Source organism: Maniola hyperantus, chromosome 10 (assembly GCF_902806685.2).
Source record: "Maniola hyperantus chromosome 10, iAphHyp1.2, whole genome shotgun sequence".
Classification (NCBI taxonomy): Eukaryota; Metazoa; Arthropoda; class Insecta; order Lepidoptera; family Nymphalidae; genus Maniola; species Maniola hyperantus.
The window spans coordinates 1,963,768-1,978,978 of NC_048545.1; the positions used below are offsets into that span (position 1 = coordinate 1,963,768).

General features: G+C 38.2%; 2 protein-coding genes and 1 long non-coding RNA gene across 4 annotated transcripts in view; 2 read left to right on the forward strand and 1 right to left on the reverse strand.

Moving 5' to 3' along the window:
- Positions 1 to 15,211, reverse strand: part of ChT (choline transporter) — a 447,845-nt gene that overhangs the window by 84,646 nt on the left and 347,988 nt on the right. The gene's annotated exons all lie outside the window — the stretch shown is intronic.
- The window catches only part of LOC117985790 (synaptic vesicle glycoprotein 2B-like), a 52,367-nt gene continuing 48,126 nt past the window's right edge, over positions 10,971 to 15,211 (forward strand). Inside the window, exon 1 of the mRNA XM_034972584.2 lies at positions 10,971 to 11,329. Coding sequence (XP_034828475.1) covers positions 11,314 to 11,329 — 16 coding nt within the window. The 5' untranslated portion in view covers positions 10,971 to 11,313. The remainder of the gene's footprint in view (positions 11,330 to 15,211) is intronic.
- LOC138402893 (uncharacterized) lies at positions 12,485 to 13,204 on the forward strand. The gene is made up of 2 exons (XR_011237227.1): positions 12,485 to 12,683; positions 13,059 to 13,204. It is a non-coding gene; the product is annotated as an uncharacterized lncRNA (long non-coding RNA).

The following is a 15,211-nucleotide window of genomic DNA, read 5'->3' on the forward strand; positions in this document are numbered from 1 at the left end:
TATTTGATTTAATCTACTATACCTACTCTTATAAAAAAGTATCTACTTATTAAATGATTCGAAACTACATAACACGTTGCAACAATGCTGGTCTCCGACCATGACCACCCGTGACTTGTGTTATTCTGAGATAGCGGTGTGTTGACCACGGCCGCAAATCGCTGCGACATTCAAATACCTACTATCTACCTACTCATTTTGCGTCTGAAACTCTATAGTGTCAAAATTGAAATAAAAATATCATACACAAACAACCCGCTAAGCCTTCGTACGGGTAGCTTATTACAATTTTCATAGGAATCTCTAATTTTTGAAAATATAATAAGCTTATGTCACTCAGGAATAATGTAGCTTTCTACTGGTGAAAGAATTTTCAAAATCGATTCAGTAGTTCCAGATATTACCCCTTACAAACAAACTTGACCTCTTTCGAATATTAGTATGGACTTGCCCAAGACTTCGTCCGCGTGGATTTAGGTTTTTAAAAATCCCGTGGGGACTCTTTGAATATCCGGGATAAAAAGTAGCCTATGTCACTCTCCAGGTCTTAAACCACACCCCTGCAAAAAATTACGTCATTCTATTGCTTCGTTGCGACTTGATTGAACGGCAAACTAAGAAACCAACAGGCAAACACACTTTCGCAGTGTAATATGGGTACTGATAACTAGCTGAAGAAATTTTTGATTTTCCAGGATAAACAGTAGCCTTATGTCACTCCAGTCTTTAACTATACCCATGCAAAAAATCACACCGATTTATTGCTCTGTTTTTCTCGCACTTACGCATTTATATGGGTGGTGATTATAAAACTACGGTAGGTAACAATTGAAAACTGCATAACTCTACAATGAATCTTCGTTAAATACATTTTGTTCTTACGTCTTAGATAGCAGTGCATTGCCCAGCGAATATAATGTGACCTTGGGCCTTTGTTGCGCGCCGAACGACGCTCCCGACCACGCACGCATTGTCATCCAATTAATTGCTATTAATTAATTTATCGAGCAGTAAACACCTTTGTATCGGGAGCACAATAAATAATTGATAATATGATCGGCATTTCTGCGTATAAGCACGCGACACTGATTTCCAGAAGCACCAGAAGAAGGAAATATTCAAATACAAAGTGCCGATTTCACCAATCGCGTGATGTATAAACCAAGGAATAAATTGGGCATAATAACAGATTTTGTATTGAAAACCTGCCAAAATTTCAAAATAACTCTCGAACAAGACTTATTTCAATTAACTATCCTTCCTTCTAATTTACAAAATATACTTAGAATAATTTTTTTTTCGCGTATTTTTTAGGGTTCCGTACCTCAAAAGGAAAAACGGAACCCTTATAGGATCACTTTGTTGTCTTGTCTGTCTGTTTGTCAAGAAACCTACAGGGTACTTCCCGCTGACCTAGAATCATGAAATTTGGCAGGTAGGTAGATCTTATAGCTGACATTTGGGGAAAAATCTGAAAACCGTGAATTTAGGGTTAGATCACACAAAAAAAATTAAATTGTGGTCATGAACTAATAATTAGTATTTTCAACTTTCGAAGTGAGTGACTATATCAAGTGGGGTATCATATGAAAGGTCTTCATCTGTACATTCTAAAACAGATTTTTATTTATTTTTATGCATCATAGTTTTTGAATTATCGTGCAAAATGTCGAAAAATACGACTGTAGTACGGAACCCTCATTGCGCGAGCCTGACTCGCACTTGGCTGGTTTTTTGTGGTATCACATCAGTAATCATCAGTATGTACTATCACCTGTCTTCGTTTTTGCTAGCGTTCTGGTTCACCCTGTATGCAGGACATTCTGACTATCTCTTACGTAGCAAAAGTGACCATACGTAGCCTTCGTAGCTCGTAGTAGGTGATGTAGATAGGAATGTAGATAGGTATTCGTAGCGATCACGTGAACGCGGCGTGAGTCGTATCTTCAGAACTTCATCAGTATTCCTAGGGCTTCATTACAAATTTCACTGTCTTGATCAGGGTTGGCACGACAATGTTATTGTGATAATGATCATAAAATTTGGTAGTTTTATGTAACTACTAGCTATGCCCGCGACTTCATCCGCGTGGATTTAGGTTTTTTAAAATCCCGTGGGAACTCTTTGATTTTCCGGGATAAAAAGTAGCATATGTCACTCTCTCGAGCTTAAACTGTACCCATGCAAAAAATCACGTCGATCCGTTGCTGACGTGATTGAAGGACAAACAAATAATCCAATAAACCAACAAACAAACACACTTTCGCATTTTTAATATAGGTTTTCAAAATAACATTTTCTTTGAAATGGGTTTGTTTGCCGGTTACAAAACGTTTGTTTGTTTTGTTTGCCATACACCATAACCAATTTGACGTAAAGAGATTGACAGTAATTGAGACTGTCAGGTCAGTTAATGGCATTTTCTATTTTACTATAAGCAAAACATCGTAGTTTTTTTATCAGTAATCAGACGCCATTATTGAAAATCCATGAAATTATTAATTTAAAAATATTTTTGCAGCACTAAACTATACATTTTAACGAATTATTTGTAATTTTCCCGGCATAAAGGGATTTTTCTATTTTTTTATAGAAGCATACATGTATGTGGCACACGACGACCTCCCTGGCGCAGTAGTGAGCGCTGTGGTCTTAATAGTGGGAGGTCCCGGGTTCGATTCCTGGCAGGGGTTTGGAATTTTATAATTTCTAAATTTCTGGTCTGGTCTGGTGGGAGGCTTCGGCCGTGGCTAGTTACCACCCTACCGGCAAAGCCGTGCCGCCAAGCGATTTAGCGTTCCGGTACGATGCCGTGTAGAAACCAAAGGGGTAAGGGTTTGATAAAAACTGCCATACCCCTTCCAGGTTAGCCCGCTATCATCTTAGACTGCATCATCACTTACCACCAGGTGAGATTGCAGTCAAGGGCTAACTTGTATCTGAATAAAAAAAAAAAAAAAACAATTTGAAACATATCTTTTTTATCTTCAACTGCCAACCCTAAAGTGCGACATGGACCTTGATCGGTCCATACAGTGTACGAGTAAATAAATGTAGATGATACAAAGTCCAACAGAGTATTTTTAAATAGAAAAATACCTACTCGTTGGACGTTGTTTTGTTAATGGAATCTTTTTGTTTGATAGGTACAAAGTTGCTGAAGGAGTCCCCTCGCTGTGACATATTTGCGGACAAATGGGCTGACCTCATGGGTCAGATCTTACACTTTTGTGAAAATTAATAATTTTGCTTTTTAAAATTTATAATTTTAACAATTTTTTGTAAGTATATTTATGTTAGTTAGTACTCGTAGTTTAATTAGTGTAATTGGGCTTTATGGCCGTTCTAATTAATTAATTAAAAAAAAAAGAAGTTAGATTTTCAAGTGAAGGCAATTTGGTTGATGTGATCGCTTCTTTTTAACCGACTACGGCAAAGCCAAAAGGAAGCGTTATGATTTTAGCAGTCTATGCAAGTATGTATGTTTATTGTGAGTTTCACCGTAGCGCCACAACTACTGAGCCGATTTTGATGAATGAGGTGTCAATCGATTCGTTATTCAGGGTCGTTTTCATCGAGAGTTGAGACGCTCGAAGCATTTGAACATTTTACAAATACATGCCACCGTCGTCGTCGCGTCGAGAAGTTTTATTAGACGCTATTGGTGTAAGAGAAGTATATCTTTTAATGTGTTGAAATCGGTGGGTATAATAATTATATCCGTACATGTTTTGTTTTCGTTCACTATCAATTTTATTTTAGCCTCAGTTGTAAAACACTAAAAAAGTTCTAAATAAGTACCTACCAACATAATTTACGAAAGTGAGTAAGTAATATATGTGAGGCCTTACGGAGTGACATATTCGAAAAGGAAAAAAAAATCCTGAAATTAAAGATAGGTAATAAAAAAGAATAGGTATAATTTATTTTATTATGTGTGAGTGTTTACTTCCGTAGGTAAATTGATAATTGAAACTGAACAATTTCTATGAATGAACTCGATAGCTCACTGAAATTTTCTACTGTTAAAGGTTTGATAAACCTAGAGCTGCTTAAAAACCGGTCAAGTGCGAGTGGGTCTCGCACACAAAGGGTCCCGTAACAGCGTACAAGAAATAACACTTATATTTTTTTTTTAATTTTTATGGTGGTCATTTAGAAATTCAATTTCCTTCATTTCAACTTTCTAACTATTACAGTTCACGAGATACAGCCCGCTGACAGACAGACGGACTGACAGACAGACGGACGGACGGACAGCGGAGGATTAGTAATAGGCTGGGAGGCTCGGGTTCCATTTCCGGCAGGGGTAATAATCAGGAATTTTTAGTTTCTAAATTGGCTCCGAGGTCTGGATCCTTGACCGTGGCTTGTAACCACCAGTGGCGTGCACAGGGTTTGAAGCCAGGGTAGGCATTAGTTAGGTAGGAACCTGTTTACTGGCAGGTCATAATGAAAAATATCCATTGAGCTTACAACTGGGGTAAGCAGTGCACTTATGCCTCTATGACCTGCACGCTACTGGTAACCACATACATCATCATGTAGCCAAATACCCCTTATGGTCATTAATCACCCATTTAGTTACAAAGTTATGTCATTGTTACTAGCAACAAAATAATTCTCGCCTAATTAACAATTACACACACGTATGTCCTTGGCCGAGCTCAACTGTGGGATGGGTCACGGGTGGGCAGGGTAAATACGGGCAAGGCGGGGTAAATACGAACACGCGCCGTGTTGACACGACCCAGACGTCATTAGCTGACCTTTACTTTTCTATACACCTGCTTTATAGCTACTAGATACTATAATCTTTGATTTTCTGGTATAAAAAGTAACTTATTTAATTTTTCAAGTTTTAACTACATATGTTCTTGCAAAAAACCATATCGATCAGTTGCTCCGATGTGACGTGAATGATGGACAAGCCAGCAAACTAACTAAATATTCAATTTATAGGTACCTTATGCCCGCGACTTCTGTTTTGAACTGTTTGATTTTCTGGGATAAAAAGTAGCCTATGTTACTTTCCAGGTCTTTAACTATAACCATGCAAAAAACACGTCGATCCGTTGCTCCGTTGTGATGTGATTGAAGGATAAACCAACAAACCAACGAACCAATTAACCAACAAACCATCAAACAAACACACTTCCTCGGGTAATGATTAAACCAGTTTAAAGGTCAGTAATAATGGTTGATCAGTTAATTAGACCTGTGACCTTGAATAAATTAGCTAAACCTGTCCGTGGAATAGGTCAAGGGTGGGCAGGGTAAATACGGGCAAGGTGGGGTAAATACGAGCATGTGCCGTGTTGACACGACCCAGACGTCATTAGTCGACCTTTGCTTTACGATACGCCTGCTTTTTAAACTACTAGATGATGCCTGCGACTTCTTCTTTTAGGTGTCTCACAATCCCGTGGAAATTCTTTGATTTTCGGATACAAAAGTAGTTTATTTAATTTTTCATGTCTTGAACTATATTTTTGCAAAAAACCACGTCAATATGTTGCTCCGTTGTGACGTGATTGATGGTCATACCAGCTAAGAAACAAACGTTTAATTTATAATATGGGTAAAAATATTTAATTGCTTTACTGTGAAATGGGCCGTGGGTGAATGGGGTAAATACGGGCAAGGCGGGGTAAAGCAGAAAATGAGATCTTGAAGAAAACTACATCTTGCTTGTTTCGAACCCATCCGGAGTCATTTCGCGACGCGAGCTCGCGCAGCGCGCAGTCTCAAGCGCACCGCGTGGCGTGCTGAGTCCCTGTGAAAAAGGACAATTGGGTTGACATTTTCAAAGAAATGTGTGGAAACTAGTCGGGTTTGGTTCGATTAACCACAGGAGTACCTACAGCCGGGATTATCTATATTTATACCACCACCTTTTGAAGATCTCACCTTTCAGCTTGATGCTCTCGCTACATATATGCCCATATAAATATAGTCCTACCCTCATTATCGTACGATTACCTGTCACTTGCCTGTCACCGTGATTTGACTGAAGTGCCTCACAAGTGCTCGATATCGAAACGAACTACGGCTCAGAACAAGGACTATTAGAAGTAGCCCTATTGTAACACCTGTTAGAGCGAGATAGCTAAATGCATTTAAGCTCTTATTAGAACGTGACAAAATAATTATGTTTTGTCCTTATCACCGTGGCCACTTTTTTTTGTTTGCCAAAATGTATTTGTACGTGAGATTTCGGCAAACAACGTGAAGTGAGGTTATGTTGACTCAAGTATTGTAAATAAATAATTGATTTTTGTCGTTTTTTGTTTTTGAAGTTATTGTGCAATGGTGGGTTGCAGTATAAAGATGGGAGCTATTGACTATTTCTGGCAACGGTTAATCAACAGTTATTTAGTTTCAATACCAATATTGATAACCGTTGCCGAATATCGGTATCAGAGTTGTGTTTCAACTAATTTAATATGCGCAACGCGCAGCGGTTTCCGTAGTAGTAACTAAGCTAGCTGCCGTATCAATACCGTCTGTATAGCTAGCGCGCGCATATTCACTAAAATAGAACCAATTTTACTTTCATGAATATCGTGAAGTAATCACAACCTTAAGTTCATAGCAGCAAAGTTTAATTATAATGATCATTGACATAGGTCAAACTATAGTGGACGTCTGCACGAATAGTTTGCCACAATCCAGTTAACCAAAAACATTTCACGAAGATTGATAAACCAAAGAGGACCTTATCTCTATTACTCTAAGGCTAACTGTATTAAGATTGATAGATCAAAGTGTGATGGACAAGTACTTGTACAGTTAAGCCTTAGTGTAATAGAGATAAGGTCGGCTTTGGTTTATCAAGTTCTTAGTTACTAAGCCGGTAGCCAATAACCGCTCCTTCTCAGCTTTCAGTGAAAGAAAGAAAGAGAAGGCATAATTATTGCGTTTTTAGTTACCAAAAAACCAAACAATGCATTGTCAGTTGCCAGTTGGCAGCATTGCGTTGTCAGGTGGTTCGTCATAGATGTTAGCTGATAACCGTTGTTAACTACGACAATAACGCTATGGTACGCTATAGGCACGGCAGCGGTTTTCAGTTAAGTTAAGCTATAGCGGACACATGTCTATTGCAGTATACTAGGCTACAATAGCCGAAGCGAACGTAAAATAGACGGAATGCTTGAGCGAGAGGGACTGAGGGGGCCACGCCAGTTGCATATCTGGACATATCTGTGGACTACGGAGTACCCCACACAATCATAAAAACCCTCCAGTGATTTACACCTCAGTTTACGCTGAAGAGTGATTATAAATCGATCGAACGTAAATTTAGAGGTGTAGGGAGCCCTAGGGTGACTTCAGACTATGTTTTCGTTTAGGTTATTTATTTAGACACAAGTAGTACAATTATATATTCTGTGATACAAGTTAGCCCTTGACTGCAATCTCACCTGGTGGTAAGTGATGATTCAGTCTAAGATAGAAGCGGGCTAACCTGGAAGGGGTATGGCAGTTTTTTATTAAACCCTGTGGTTTCTACACGGCTTCGTACCGAAACGCTAAATCGCTTGGCGGCACGACTTTGCTGGTAAGGTGGTAACTAGCCACGGCTGAAGCCTCTGACTAGACCAGACCAAACCTCCACCTCCCATGGCCCCACCAACCTCTCGGTTATATGGGCCGAATCGCGGGAGGGCGCCCGTTCGGTACTTGCTCTTGGCATTTTCCCGGGGCGCCTTCTTGACTCCCTACAAATCATTTTTTGTCTCTTCCTTGTCCCTTATGCTCACTCTCCCCCCTTGGGGGCTAGACGTCACTAACACAGCTGTGATCTCCGCTGCTGCTCCTCCGTGGTGCCGGCCTGGCACCTGCACGCTCCGAGCTGCTTCGCCTCTTATGCCAATGGTGCGCGAATTCCCGTAGCCGGTTGTAGTTCCCCGCCGATGAGACGAGGTCCGTGTAGAAGACCGGCCCCGCTTCCCCGCGTACGATCCCATCCAACATCGTCACTCGCAAGTCCTCATATAGGGGACACTCCTAGACCAGACCAGAAATTTAGATATTATAAAATTCCAAACCCCTGCCGGGAATCGAACCCAATCTCCCACTAATAAGATAACAGCACTTACCACTGCGCCAAGGAGGTAGTCAAATACCTACTAATAGGTAAGCGTAGTACCTACCTAGGAAGAGTAGCGTAGGGCGCCGCGCCCTCCGGCACAATGGACTGACGATATAATAGGTATACCTACAGAAAATATTTCGGAAAACAGTTCGTAAATAATTCTAAGAGTTTGTCGCATAATGTAAATTCTCCAAACAGGTAAATGCATACAAAACATGTTTAAGAGATTCAGTACAAGGGACTATCAATATTTGTGGTAATGTGGTTGACCAGACTTTTCCTTATTTACAAAATAATATTATATACACCTAGATTCTATCAATATAATAAAGTAAGTAAAATAAAAGGATTTTAACTCCCCATTCATCCAAATCTGTTCAGACATTTAGGAGTTATGGTAGAAGAAAGACACTCACATACATAGAATAATATTATATAGCGTCATCCAGACCGAAGCTATGACTGCTCGAAAATACGACGAAACGCTTCGAGAAAAGGTAGTGCCCTCCTTTTAGTCTGGCTCTGCCGTGCCCCCGCCAATTATGAAACCCTGATATTATGAAACCTGAAAACATTAAACTCCTTTTTTTGGGCAGTCAAGTAATAAATTGAAAAATTCCATATGCTAATTAGTTTACTGATACGAAGTACTTAAACTTGAAAATAAATTAACGTAACAGGTCCATTGTCATTCAAAAACTAGGTTATCTGGTTTTTTAACTTTTATTTTTCACATACAACTTGATACAAACTTATTATGATTTTACAGGAATTACAGTACTTACATTTACTAGCTCGCTGATTGCTTGCGACTTCTGCGTGGATTTAAGTTTTTGAAAATCTCCTCAAGACTCCTTCCTTGATTTTCTGGGGGAAAAATCTCCTATGTTCGTTTGAGGATGAGAACTACTCGTATCTTTGTGGCAACTTTCACAGACAGACACACTGTATTTATAATATTAAAATATGAAATAGGTAATATAGGGATGATAAAATTTTCAATAAAAAATGTAATGCAGCCTTTAAATCTTTTTCAATTGTTTAAATTATGGCAAGCCTGCCAAATTGGATAGTTGAAGGTATTTTTTCACCCAGGAAACTCCCTGATATTTATATTTCAAGTACTTGAGTAGTCTTGTATATTTTGAATTTATATTTATTGGTTTGTGCCACTGCTCTCATGACACCAGAAAGGTCTAAAGAGGGAATTCCAGTTTGAGATTTTGATTGATAATTGTTAGAAGAATAACTAATTAAACAACTTTTCCATTCGTAAGCGTTACAAGTTACAACCAGTGAAATGCACAATTACAAGTAGGTACGCTGGAAGAGTATACCACAACGCCATACAAGGTGACAGTTATTTTTGCGCTGATTCGAAACACCCCACCGAGCGTACCGGGAATTAAAATTGAGACTTTATGTTAAATGTCTTACCGTATAATACAATATAATAAATACCGTATTAAACCCCTCTATTACGGTAAAATGACAGCTCCTGTGTGACGATCGTAATCACCTCTGATTGGCCGACACTCGTTCGCTATTGGCTAAAATGCATTGTTGCAACAAGAATTCCATGAATTCAACCAATCACAATTGCGATTGTAATAATGATTGATGCAGGGTTTCCGGAATTGAGCTAAGGTCTTCGTGTTGACATTATGTTGACAGATGTCTCATCACTGATGGCAGCTCACTAATGCCATCAGTGTCAAAATGGAGAAAACCAAGTCGCTTTGAAAACAAGACGACAATCACAAGTCCAACGTACTTGTATTAGAAGAGGTCAGTGGTTGTAGCCAACCAAATGAATTTTCATTCTAAAGTTTGATTATCCGTTAAATTTCCATGAAATTATATGCTACAGAATGTCTTTCGTAATTACGGAAATGTAAGACGCTAGGATTCGGCCTGCCAATCCGATAATTCAAGGTTACACAATATGTATTATGTAACTAGTCTACTTATTATTATTATATTTGCAAAGGTAAATAGTAGCACCCAAATAATTTTCGCTTGATATTTATTTTGCCTAGTGGCTGGTGCGAGGTCGCCCTACAGCACCTTGGGACCTCAACGTCTATCGGTTCCTCGAACGATTGTTGGTTTTCTGTAAGATATTATTGTAGCAATACGACAGCCTTTGTGACCTTCTGACTCTTTATTATTTATCTCATGTGTGTTGTATCTCTGTTTAAGTGTGTGCAAGAAAAAATGAATCTATGATATGAAGTGGTTTTTTGCATGGGTGACCTGGGAGAGTGACATACCTACTCGTAGGTCACTTTTCATCCCGGAAAATCAAAAGGTCCCACGGATTTTTAAAAACCTAAATCCACGTGATCGAAGTCATCAAGTGAGCATCAACTAGTGGTTAAATAAACCAACCCTAATGTTTCGCTGTACACGCGAGGACGTATATCGTTCGCGGTGATAGTGGTTAAGACGTTAGCCTCCGAGTCAGGGGCTCAGGGTTCGATCCCAGCCACGCATTTCTTTTCGGAGTTAAGTGCGTTTTAAGCAATCAAATATCACTTGCATTAACGGTGAAGGAAACCTGCATGCCTGCCTGCATGTTCTCTATAATGTTCTCAAACATGGCCAGAATGGTGGTCTATGGCCAAAACTTTCTCATTCTGAGAGGAGATCCGCGCTCAGTAGTGTACCGGCGATGGGTCGATCATGATGACGATGATGATCATTTTGTTGTGTACGCGAGTACGCAAAATCGAAAAAAAAATGCTATCTCATACCGAGATTACGCTAACAAAACCAAAACGGCGCTACGAAAATTTTCTTTCAGAGTTCAGACGCGCGTGAAAACTCAGCCGAGTAGCGAAATTAATTGCCCGTCCGTCCGTCGATATAATTAGTATCGATAACGACGCTCGAGTCGCGTCCCTAGCGCCCAGTCCTTGTTTGAACGTCGATAGACTCGCGCGTCCGCCCAATGCCGCCTACCTTCCGCACACGGGTCAAGCTGAAGTAAAGACTTCATACCAAAAACTACGAGTACCAACAAATGGGATAAAAAGTAATAAACTTTTGTGAAAAGTGAGACATTTCCCAAGTGAATTCAATTGTGATTATTAAATTAATAATTTAAATTAAATTTTTCGTGTGATACTAGCTCGTAAGTTAGTTTTTAGTTAGTGCTTTATAGACTTGAGTTTAGTGTAAATTGAATTAGACAGTTATTATTAATTAATATGGAAGAGCACGCAGGTATGTAAGACTTTTTTTTCAAACGTTTTTCGGGTTAAGGCTCACTTGCACCAAACTGCAAATCTGGTTTTAGTCTGGTTTAGTTGAATTTTGTCATGTTTTGACAAGGCTTGACAAGAAAAGCATAGTGACAGAAAAATTAATTGAAACATATTTCCAAAAATATTGGTGCAAGTCGACCTAAATGCTGTGTGTTTTCAAGTTTAACGATGACTTCGAAAGTAGGTAGGTAACTTAAAAGTGATAAGATCGTAATTTTTTTTTCGACATGATTAAAATTTAAATATATATATTTTAAATGCCCCTTTACATTTCAATAATTTGAAATTAATGAAAATATGCATTTTAGATATGTATTTATTTAAGAAAAAAAACCGCAACAAGAAGGTACCTGAAAAGCTTCAGGCGATATCGCGATAGTATGATAGGTATCCTATCGGCCGCTCATAATATCAACAGGTTTCACTCCGATTTTCCGTCCAGGTTTTTTTATTTAGATACAAGTAGTACTCTATTATATATTCTGTGATACAAGTTAGCCCTTGACTGCAATCTCACGTGATAGTAAGTGATGATTCAGTCTAAGATAGAAGCGAGCTAACCTTTATTCATAACCCCTTGGTTTCTTCACGGCATCGTACCGGAATGCTAAATCGGTTGGCGGCATTTCTTTGACGGTAAGATGATAACTAGCCACGGCCGAAGCCTCCCACCAGACGAGACCAGAGAAAATTTAGAAATTATAAATTTTCCCTGGCGGGAATTGAACCCTGGATCTCCCACTAAGAAGACCGCAGCGATCACTATAACTGCGCTAGGGAGGTGTTTCAGGAAAAATACTGTTGGATGACGTCATTGCGAAAAAACATTCGATTGCTAAATTATTATATTCCACTAGCTGTAGCCCGCGACTTCACCCGCGTGGAGGATAGGACAGGATAGTTAAAGACATGGAGAGTGACATAGGGTACTTTTTATCCTGGAAAAACAAAGGGTTCCCACGGAATATTTAAAAAAGCCTAAATCCACGTGGACTAAGTCACGGATATCATCTAGTACCTACCTAGATACATTATTTACCTTTTGAAAATTGTCATAGTAACCTACATATTACACATACCTTCATTGGAATTTTAATATTTTATTTCGACGTAGGTACGTAGGGTCAGATGTCCAACAATGAAACAGTGGTACACAATAAAACACTGTGAAATCTCTAAAATGCGGCGTTGCCAGATTGTGCAATATATTGCGTTAGGGCACTCTCGTGGACCCCCCGCCCTACCCCAGTTTGCATCGGTGTCGCGTGGGAGCAGACGTATTTGCAGAGTATTTTTAATATTTTCGACAAAAAGTAAGTATTTTCTGCATTCTTTGTAGATTTTTCATTAAATAGTGATTGGAAATTTCATATTTTTCATGATTACCTAACAATAAAGATATTTCATAGATTGACGTGCAATAGATCATATGTTAAAGTGTTACAATTTAGTGAGAAAAAAATTGAGTTTAGTAAAAAAAACCTTGGTAGTCCACAGTGAAACAGTTGCACAATGGACACAATGAAACACTGTTTCAATGTGTACCATAACACGTTATAACAATAGGTACAAACATCTTTATTGTAGGTTTATTTCTGTAGGTATGTAAATTTGGTTACAATAAAGAATATTTTACTTTTATTTTACTTAGGTAACATTAATCGATCTTTATTTATTTTTCGTTTAAGATGGCGCGTACTAAAGCCCAAGAAGGTGATAACGTGCTCGTTTTACTGGACGCCAAAAAACTGAAGGTCTACTATGTTAATGATAGACTGATAATGTAGACTGATTAAAGTGAAATTAAGAATAAAACCTTTTGGATTGAACTCAATCGTTTTTTGTCATTTACCCACATTAATCCAAAATGACACAAAATAAGATGAGGCAGACACTATGAATAATTATGTTTCATTGTTGAATTAGTGGTGTTTCATTGCGTACACTACTGTGGACACAATGAAACATTTCCCATTTTTTATTTTTTTATTTATTGCTGATTGATTGCACATTAATTAAAAAAACTATAAATGGCATCTGATAACCAATAAAATTGCCTATACATCTGTAAAAAATTGGACTTCTATCTGTAAAAGCAAAAGGTGTATGAGTCTTTGAATTTTTAGTGTTCCATTGTTGGACACATGACCCTACCTACAAGGTATCGTACCCGATAGGTCGAGATGGCAATTGGTATATGGGCCGCCCCGCACACCCGAACGTCACCCGCGGTATCCCGCACCGGGCTAGCACAGGGGTTGTGGGGGTGTGCAGGGTGTCCTCACCCCGATTGCCATCTCGATCTGTCGCGTCCTACAGGAAGCTAGGTATGTAACCTAAATTCGTTGCAATATGATTTGGCATAATAATCGTCATGTTATGCCGATTTAAATAATATTTGGTTCATTGCATACATGTTTTTATTAACAAGTTCACAAAAATATTTCATTCGGCTTTTAATTTTTTTTTCTTTTTTACGATAAAATTAAGAAGTTTTGAAACGCCTCTTTCAACGTTAGATTCAATAATCTAATGTGTCGTATAAAAAAAGTTATTCTTTTCCTAGTTACGGCCTTTTTGTTTTGAAAAATATATATTTTTTCCTTATGACCAAGTAAATAGTTTTGGTACGGCCCTGTTTTTTTTTTCAGTTATTAATCCATTTAAGATAAGATAATAAATCCGTGCTGAGTTCCGGAGTTTTCAAGGAAAAAGATTCATTTATTAGTGATTCTTTCTATTTTTTTCATCGTTTATCATTTTTTTTATTAAATTTGTATTTACGTTTAATACGTTCTTTATCTTTTCATGCGAATAATAAAATTAGCATTTCCGATTTTTAATCCGATTTAGGACAAGTTTTAACGTAATAAAATTTCATGAATAAGGTTTTTCTTTTTTCTGAATTTTAAACTTGTAATTTGACTAGAAAGGTAATATTTCTTTATAAATTCTTGTAATTTAGACGGATTTTAAAAAAGTTTTTTTTTTTTTAATTTTGGAATTTTCTAAGTGCCTATACGATTTCGTTTGAGTTTTTAAGTATTTCATTCTTATGAGAGCAGTTAGTTCTGGACGTCGATGTAAGACCCATCGATGGTTCTGGATTGATAGCGATTTGATCAGATTTCGTTTTCATCCGTGTTTATAGCATATCGTACCTACCTAGGTAGGTACCTAGGACGGAACTCTGATATATAGTGCGACAAGGCTCTCTTAGCACTTGAATGACAGGGGGGCGCTGTTGGAGTACTTACTTAGAATATTCAAACAAGAACAAAGGGGACACTTGACGGCAACGTTAGCACTTAGTTCCGATTTTCGCCACGCGCCAAGATAGAAATGTCGCAATTATGATCATATTTTCGTAGACCAAAGATGAAGCGTATAACACATGTTTGTAGTCTCTCCAACTTGTTAAAAAGTTGTGTCAGGTCCGAATAACAAGAGTCACCGTAGTCATATTGGCAACAAAAGTGTTGTTGGCTAACGTAATCTTAGTTTTTATTGGCAGAAGATTTTTATAGAAATACACATTATGTGAAAATTTCAACTCTCTACCTATTACAGTTTATCAGCCCGCTAACAGACCACTTCGTTACCACCCCTTTTCATTGTTCACATAATGGTAGGAGTTTTATTGAGATAAGAATGCGGTGGTTTTCCAGATCCTTTCGACATTTTCAATTGATATATTTTCTTACGTCATTTACGCTAAATATCCATAGCCTTTTAATAAAATCGGTATAGACGAGGGCTCACAAAGGAATTGACATCGCTCAACAGGCCCGGATTGCACACATATACAGTTTGCACATCTATGTTTCTTATTACGAAATGT